Source organism: Formica exsecta, unplaced genomic scaffold, assembly GCF_003651465.1.
Source record: "Formica exsecta isolate Colony F162 unplaced genomic scaffold, ASM365146v1 scaffold137, whole genome shotgun sequence".
NCBI lineage: Eukaryota > Metazoa > Arthropoda > Insecta > Hymenoptera > Formicidae > Formica > Formica exsecta.
This window is the reverse complement of record NW_021848702.1, coordinates 518,313-526,835: the sequence shown is the minus strand read 5'-3', so window position 1 is coordinate 526,835 and position 8,523 is coordinate 518,313. Positions and strand designations below refer to the sequence as shown.

Sequence of the window (8,523 nt, the reverse complement as noted above, 5' to 3'; positions counted from 1 at the left end):
CCCCCCCCTCTTCCCCCGATCTCTTCGAAAGACTACATTTTATCTACAAATCTCTCGACTTCCTTTAGCTGTTATTAGTACGCAATGAATTATTACGTAAGATATTACGATGCTGATTGATAAAGATAAACACTTTCGCGAAAAGATTTGAACAATAGAAACAAGAGAATAGCGGAGGAAAGCAAAGATGACTCGTGAGTTTTAAGAGAGTTCCGCGTTGTTGGTTGCAAATAAGTTCCATTCTAACTAATTATCCACTTGCAGAAAATTACTACATTTCCATCCAAATTAGGGGGACCATAATGAAGAGGATGAATAGCAGGACTCCGACACAGAGGCAAACGGAAGGATGAATTAAAGCGAGTTAGAAGTGAAACAGCGAGCAATGCTCCTCAATCGATTGTTATTGAAGCGAAGAAACAGCATTATAGAATACGGTCTCAGAAAACTTCACTCGAACGTATCGCCTCTATTCCTTTAAATCAATAAATTATTATCATCATCAAGCTATATTATAAATACGCAACATCGAACAAACAAACAAACAACCTTTGAGTCATATCATTCGCGTAGCCGATATTTTGCTTATACAAGACAAACCATGCATAACGAGGAAGTCCACGTGACTAAAGAAAGATTTGCAAAGCGAACGGAGAAACGGCAGCGAAGCGAAAAGCGTCGTCGTCATAGCTGGTAGCAACAGCGTGTCGTTAGCAGAAGACGAAAAGACCCCCTCCCCCCTCACCTCGACCTTGGTGGTATAAACGTGGGTTCCGCATTGCTGGGTCGCGCTGGACAAGAGGAGGGACCCCATAGAGCGGCAGAAGGACGCGGAGCCAATCGTTGCTACCGGCGGCTCTACCTTTGGACTATCTCGGATAATAATAATGGCCGACCTTCAACTTGACCGCTCAACTCGAACCGCCCTTCCCCTTCGCTTTCATATATACGCGTGCGACCGCACGCGGAACTACTCGCGTATATAATTTTAGAAGAGCGCGCGCGGGGTCCTTGACACCTCGCCGCGAGACGACGAGCAATGTGGCCATTGACAACTGCAGACGCTGCCCCTCGCCTCCTCTGTTCATTGAGTCGCGTACTTACGTTGTAATTTTCGTGTGAAATTTTCATGTGCATAGGATCGATCTGTCACGTTCGATCGGTCCTTCTTCTCTCGCGCGAGCCGCGTCGATGCCTATCACGTGTGACAACGGATTTCTTAGAGAGCGAGTCTCGACGGAATAATACAGACTCGGAATATTATACAAAGTATGGTACACACATAAACTGGTTGTGATGCGGATTAATCATAGGTCGTAGGTTTAGAGTCTTTTTTATCCGATTTTATATGCGGATCTATGACTGTACAAAATCTATTTTCATCTTTTAAATGAATAAAGCATGTTTCGAAAGTGTTTGACGATTTATTTTTTTTAAATATTCTAATAGAAACTATACTTTATTATTATAAATTTATTATTTATCTGTTCTCTCTCTTCTTTCTTTAAGAGATTCCATTAAATTCTTCTTCATATTGCAGATACTCAGCCAGGATGTCTTAATGAGTACCAAAGAAGAGGAATGGGGTAATAGCCTTAGGGATAGCGTGGTCCTGAGAGATCGGTTAATGACAGATGCGGCTCTCGGTGGACCACGACCGATAAAATCCGAACATAGTTATAGCCTTCTGGCTCACAGTCCTCCTCCGAGCCCAGCCACGCCAGGAGTTAATCCTCACACGCCCAATTCGGGTTCCGGCGCGGTTGGCTCGAGCACATCGAATACTAGTTCCTCCATCGATTTTGCCAATCTGGATCAGAAGTCTCTCGATATTCGCAGAATCGATGGTAAGATGATACCGCGCGACCCGATCTTTTTTTCCTCCTTAAACGACATTATAATATCGGAAATGCAGTATAAAAATATGTTATCTTATTTTTCCTCGAATTCCTCGCATTACTCTTTCTTTAAAAATGCTTTCTGAAGACTACGAGAAAGAATACCCAATAGAAAATGTTATTTCAGATATGGAAGACGAATGCTTTCCGGCTATTTCGATAAGCAACGCCTCAAGCCGCGTCGAATCGTCGTCATCGTCGTCGTCATCATCTACCTCGACCGTAATCCTCAAGAGAAACAACGTAGTACCTGAAGATAATGAGTGTCCGGAAATCAAGGGTGAACCTATTAGCGCGCCGGCCAGTCCCTGCGCACCTTGTCAACCGAGTTGCGACATGGTCGATGATAAGAGCACGATAACAATAGTGTCACCGCAGAGTCTTCACTTTGCCAAAACTCAGCTTTCGCATATGAGTGACAGCGAGGAGGATGACGAAGAGTATTATCAGGTATATTTCTGATTAAATCCATATCTTACGTCACGCATACATGTGATTTGAAAGATAAAATATACTCCAGCGTTAAATTTATTCTATCCATTCGTAATATTTTCAACATTTACTCAACGTTTTAATTTTTCTAATTTATTCAAACAAAATATAAAAAATACAAAAATACAAAAAGAAAGTTTATTAATATAATCTTCCAATAAATTATAAAAAACAAAAGTTTTTTTTTCGATTTAATCAAACTGCACGTTATTATTTAAACGATTGTTAGTACGACGGATTTGTCATCGTTATTCTCAATTATTCTCAGAGCATGGAGATCGAAGAGTACGGCGTAATCTGCGAAGGGAAGGAGACGACCTTACGTGCATCGAGACAGGGGTTGCCACCGACGCCACCCAGCAGCGCAAGCTCCGATAGCGAGGGTACCGCTTCCGCTTCCTGCTCGCCGGAACGCCGAGATTCCCAGACATCTACGCAAAATCTCAGGGGCTTACTGGCGCCGAGGCTTTACGTCACCAATGGCACTCACACCACCAGACAGCCCATTCATACGCCTCTGATTTCCTGTCAGCCGGTAAGACCATCTAAAAGAGTTTGACACCGGTGACTGAGCGAATTGCTAAATCCATTAAGCTGATGTGAATTTAGCACAGTTATAAATAAGCTACAAATTATTAAGAAAGAAAAACGGAAATCTCGAAGAAAAATATTCTACTCTATATATTTTTATATTTGTTACTGATAATATGGAAATATTTTTTGGAAACAACAAATTATTTGCGCTCGGAAGAAAACAATGATTTATAGTGAAAAACGCAATATTCATTATTTATATTCTTATTTACACATGTCACCTGTCAAATAATTTTATTATGCGACTTTGTATAAAGAAAACGGGATTTTGTTACTTTAAATAGTCTATATATTATGTATGCAAAAAAACAATGAGTATGCAATATTTTTAAAAATTACTCTCTGACCTGAAAACCAAGAGCTGTCTGTTTACATAATACGTATAATATTAGCGTATGTGACCATATACCGCGTTTTATCAACAAAGTTACCGGATCTCCATAAACAAACTCGGTACTCTTATGGATGAGTTTTATACTTTTATTTCTACTGTCGCTCGCTCTACCCGCAAAATAACGATCCATTTTTACTGTCAAATTTATTGATCCAATATACATACATGTATATGTGATGTGAACACTTACGTGCGATTGGCATTACAGAAAGGATCGACGGGCGTGTTGACATTGACGGAAGAAGAAAAGAGAACCTTGATAGCCGAGGGTTATCCAGTGCCTACAAAGCTTCCTCTGACGAAACAAGAGGAGAAATCTTTGAAGAAAGTGCGAAGAAAAATCAAGAACAAGGTATGTAAAAAAATAACGTTTTATATACTCTGTATATTTAAAATCAAATATTGACTCCAAACTGTGCGAAATTACGAATGTGGCGTGAATGAGATTGATTAGTGTGGTATGTTTTGCAGATATCGGCGCAGGAATCGCGTAGGAAAAAGAAAGAATATATGGACGGCTTGGAGAGGCGAGTCACGATGTTGACAAATGAGAATTCCTCCTACAGGGATAGGCTGAATTCCTTGGAGGACGCGAACCGTGAATTACTCAAAGAGTTGCAACGTCTTCAGGCTCTGCTGCAGCTACAACAATCTTAGATTTATTTGTCTTTTAATGGCTCAAGTCCACATTTGATATCATCGAATTTTGTCTCTGATGATATCGAGTATTTCAGAAATTGATTTTAATTCCTACGAATATCGTAACGATAACGTTCACGACTGTGCTTCTCGATATTATTCCGGGGGATTGAAAATTATAAAGCCTCGAAACAGATTTTAGATTTTCAAATCTTTCACCGGCGCTAACACGGATTTAAGTATCCGTTTTTTGTCTATTTGCTCTTCCATATACAGAGACTATTATTACAATTGTTCTTTATTCAATAAAGAGGATTCGAGAGACGTCGTTGATAAGAGCGATTTATTGCTATTGCTAAGTCACAGATTTAAACAGAGTATATTTTTAGGGATTAGTGCAATTTCTTTACATTCCTAGAATGTCTTCCTCATACACACGATGAAGTTTTTTGCAGCGCAAGCGCGACTGAAAATTTACATGGAGTGCAAATGGCTTCAGTGTTTCCTGGCAACAATTAAGGCTTTTAACACCAATATATATGTATATTCTTATATAACAGTTATATATATATATATACATTATTATATCTTTTGCTAGATTATATTTTCGCCAGGAGTGCCTTTACGGATATTATTTTTATCTTTTTTTCACAATCCGCATTACACATCAGAGGTCATTTAGACGGCTAATTTATTTCTCACTATTGTACATTTAATATGAGTTCTTTCTAATTTTAATAAGGCGTAAAAAATATGAGGATTTGGTATTCGGATGTTTTAGCCGTAAAATGCGAGTTACGAAAGTCAGTTATCGATCATTGCCTAACTTGATGCAATGAGAAGTTTCGAAAGAAAGAACTCCCAAATGTAAATGACCTTCTGATTATTCGCTATATTGTATTTCGAATATGGTGACGATATTTTAAATCGTTTGAAACTCGAAGGAATATTCCTGGGATCCAAAATAAAGAGAGAATATATATCGATATTTAGTCCCCTTTGACACAGAGTTCGTTAAAGGGTTTTGCGTGTGCGTATACACTATATGAAATATAATATATGACACATTTTATAGTTAAAAAGAGGAAAGTATGATTATATATTAATATTGTGACGTGAAAGTAAATTCGACACTATCGACAAAATGAATGATTGCATTTACGTTTCATTTAGAAAAGATATCTAGTTGTACAATAAGATTATATATCATGTAGATCGCGACTTGATGAAATCAATTTTGCATCAAGTCGACGATGTTGCTATTTTCTTATAGGACACTATCGTTAACGCCGACAGACGTTGGATTGATCGGCTTCTAATTGTAAGATGATCGATCGTGCGCAACGACAATTTATTCCGCGCCAGTTTGAAGCGTGTAATAAGAATATTTAATAAGATAGAAGTTCACGGATGTAGGATATATGTTTTTCACGTCCACACGATAAATCGTCTAAAATCCATGTTACATTTGCAAGTCAATACAAGTAGATTATGCGGCGGCTGGCTTTTTACCGTCGTTTATATACACGAAGACGATTGAGAGGGAATTGTAGGATCCTGATTTCGTGACCGTTCTCAAACGTGAAGCTGTATTATGTATTTGTGATTTAAAGCCGAAGCTAATCGAACGTCGTCGTGCGTGGAGAACCCGTCCGCTTTATATCATCATCGGTATTCTTAGTTGCTTTCTTCGTAATTTTGTTTCACAATTATAGCATAAGATCGCGCGAGATCGTGCTCTGTATAAAGGCAAATCTCGCGATTACTTACCGTATGAAAGTCGTGGAAAGGGACCAATGCGCACAAGACAAGAAGAACTCTATTTTTTCCCTCTTCCCCTTTTTCACGTAATTGCCAAATAATTATTAGGATTTAGTGTCGTATCGCGTGACCAAGAGATGATGAGAGAGAGAGAGAGAGAGAGAGAGAGAGAGATTCGTATTAAAAGATCACACATACCTCGCATGAGTGTTTGCAGAATGAATAGCGATTATCGTTGTACTATTATTATTATATCACTTAACATTTCGATAACACATGATTCTCCGTATAATAATTAAGCGCAAAATGCGTACGTACATAGGATGGCTACAAAATCATTTATTTATATTCTAGAGATTTATATATGTTACTTTTAATAATTAAAAGTAAATTATTCCATTCATATATTTCCAATTTAACATTTTTGGCGAATTAGAATTGACCCGAATTAGAATTCATCAAAATTATTGAAATGCATCTTTATTGCTAATTTCTGTTTTTTGCAAACCATACTGTACATGCGTATGCATATAGTAAATTATAATTTTTATGCGAGAAGATTGAATATAACTTTAAATCGATGCCGGCTCTTTAGAAAAATGCATAGAAAGATCTACTAAGCATATATTGCCGAAGGAAAGTCAATGAAAAAGTCAATAAATGAAACAAGTGATAGTAATCGATTAAACGTTAACGTACATGTGAATGGAAAAACACTTTTCATTTATCTTGTGGACTTTATCAAAGCATCTTAAGCACCGATGAGAGGGATCAGAGACTTTTCGTCTGCGTACATATACATATTCGGTTTTAATTCGTCATACGCGCGTACGATAAAGAGATCATATATCTGTACAAAGCAGCAGAATAATAATTTTTATCGAAAATACAGAGAGTTAATATATTCTACGAATGGAACTTTATAGATGATTATATGTATATACATTAATATAATATACATTGTGTATATATATATATGCAATGAATATATATATAGATGATATATTTTACGACAAATTACATAAACGTTCAAAATGATGAAGGAAATCGCACCGTTGTCTGTTACGATACATTTATCACTATCACGATTCATCATTATCACGATTTATCATTTATATCTTATATGCGATACAAATGCCACGCGTCTATATATCATGTAATTAGACGTCTATATTTATCCAGAGAGTCCTTACATATATTAACAAAAACACATAAATATAGATATATATATATTATATTATTCGACTATGTCGAATTTATATGTGCATATAATTTGTCTATGCGATAAAGCGCGGTAGCCTCGTGATTGATGTAACACGTGGTGCTGCAGTTTCGAATGGATGTTGTCCGACAATAAGAAATAAATACTTGTGAGCTAACATCTCCCTTGTACGCTTTATATAATTTGCATAATGTGCAATCGAAACTATTCACCTTGTCTTTTCTCTCGAAAATAAATTTTCTATCTTATATCTTTATTTTATATCTTATTAGATGCAAAAGATCTACCGTTTTACGAAATTCTATAAGTTCGAGACAAACACATACATATACAATATTGATTTCAATGTATTATTTATGCCCCATCTGAAAAAAATTTTCAATCCTTTGTTTCAAAATCTCCAAGATATATCTTGATTTTATTTAAAAAAAAAGATAAAATATAAAAAAGAGAATGTGTATGATACATCTTTTTTAAGCCAATCTAAAGTTTCAAAAATTTGTAATTATCATTCAATAATCTCAACTATTTCCACAATTAGGATCACGAAACTTAATTAGCGTAATATAACGTAATTGAATAACAACGATATTCTTATTCTTCGGTATCCATCTCCTTATTTTCCAGATCATCTATCTGACTTTTAAGAGTGGCGAGGTTGAGAGGCGCATCGAGAATCTTACGTCCCTCCGTCTTATCCCTCTTAGATCTGTACAGAGGATTTTCGAACCTGCCACCCGCGACCTGCGTTATCCCCTTGACGACATCGTCATCATCAGCCTCTCGTCCGCTCGTTTCAGAAAAGTCGACAATCCGAACGTTGCCTTCGGGAATGTTCTCGAAACGGGCGAACCCGTGCTTCTGCTTGTCCGCCCGAATTCCATCACGGACGGATGAGACGGCTTCCATACATCCCGAGAGAACGCTGCAAAAATTACATTCCATCAGAGAGATCAATAGACATACAATGCGCCTCACAAATTCTTCTCTCATACACATCCGAGATAAATAGCATAAATCTAGTTTGATAAATCGTAAACATAGATTTAAAAAAAAATTCTTTCTATAAAAATAAAGTGAAAAATTGGAAATTCTTTAATTGCAATGTTTCGCGTATTGTACAACATATATTCATGCATATATTCTTGTAGTAAAAAACGCGTGTATTATTTGAAATTGATATAAATCGATTATTAGAATTGATTTATATTACATTCTCAGTGTTTCATTTTATATAAAGGATATATATGTCTTATGCGGATATAAGAGGCATATCGTGCAGTAAGAGAAGTAAGAGCTTAATCTCAAAGACTTCAGCTTCGAATGGGTTGTATAAAACCGAGAAAATTATACGGCGGCCAATTCCATTCGGCTTGAAGCCTGCCAAGAGCAATAATAAACCAACTGGTCGGCCCGCCGCCATGGGAGTTGAACTAATTAAATGCTAGACGAGCGAGAGAGAGAGAGAGAGAGAGAGAGAGCGCGGAGAACGGCTCTTTGTGATTCGAAGCGAGTTGCAGGAA

General features: G+C 37.1%; 2 protein-coding genes across 3 annotated transcripts in view; one reads left to right on the top strand and one right to left on the bottom strand.

Annotated features, from left to right (window-relative positions):
* LOC115245921 (cyclic AMP response element-binding protein A) overlaps positions 1 to 7,157 on the top strand; it is a 27,654-nt gene extending 20,497 nt beyond the window's left edge. Inside the window, exons 1-6 of one of the 2 annotated variants that reach the window (XM_029824416.1) lie at positions 1,108 to 1,269; positions 1,541 to 1,847; positions 2,026 to 2,348; positions 2,659 to 2,925; positions 3,587 to 3,730; positions 3,850 to 7,157. In XM_029824416.1, the coding sequence (XP_029680276.1) occupies positions 1,562 to 1,847; positions 2,026 to 2,348; positions 2,659 to 2,925; positions 3,587 to 3,730; positions 3,850 to 4,035 (1,206 nt within the window). In that variant the 5' untranslated portion in view covers positions 1,108 to 1,269; positions 1,541 to 1,561 and the 3' untranslated portion in view covers positions 4,036 to 7,157. Of the gene's footprint in view, positions 1 to 1,107; positions 1,270 to 1,540; positions 1,848 to 2,025; positions 2,349 to 2,658; positions 2,926 to 3,586; positions 3,731 to 3,849 lie in introns of those variants that run through there. The other variant, XM_029824415.1, reaches the window with a different exon arrangement.
* The window catches only part of LOC115245920, a 16,015-nt gene continuing 14,144 nt past the window's right edge, over positions 6,653 to 8,523 (bottom strand). Inside the window, exon 6 of the mRNA XM_029824414.1 lies at positions 6,653 to 7,925. Within this exon, the coding sequence (XP_029680274.1) occupies positions 7,595 to 7,925 (331 nt within the window). The 3' untranslated portion in view covers positions 6,653 to 7,594. The remainder of the gene's footprint in view (positions 7,926 to 8,523) is intronic.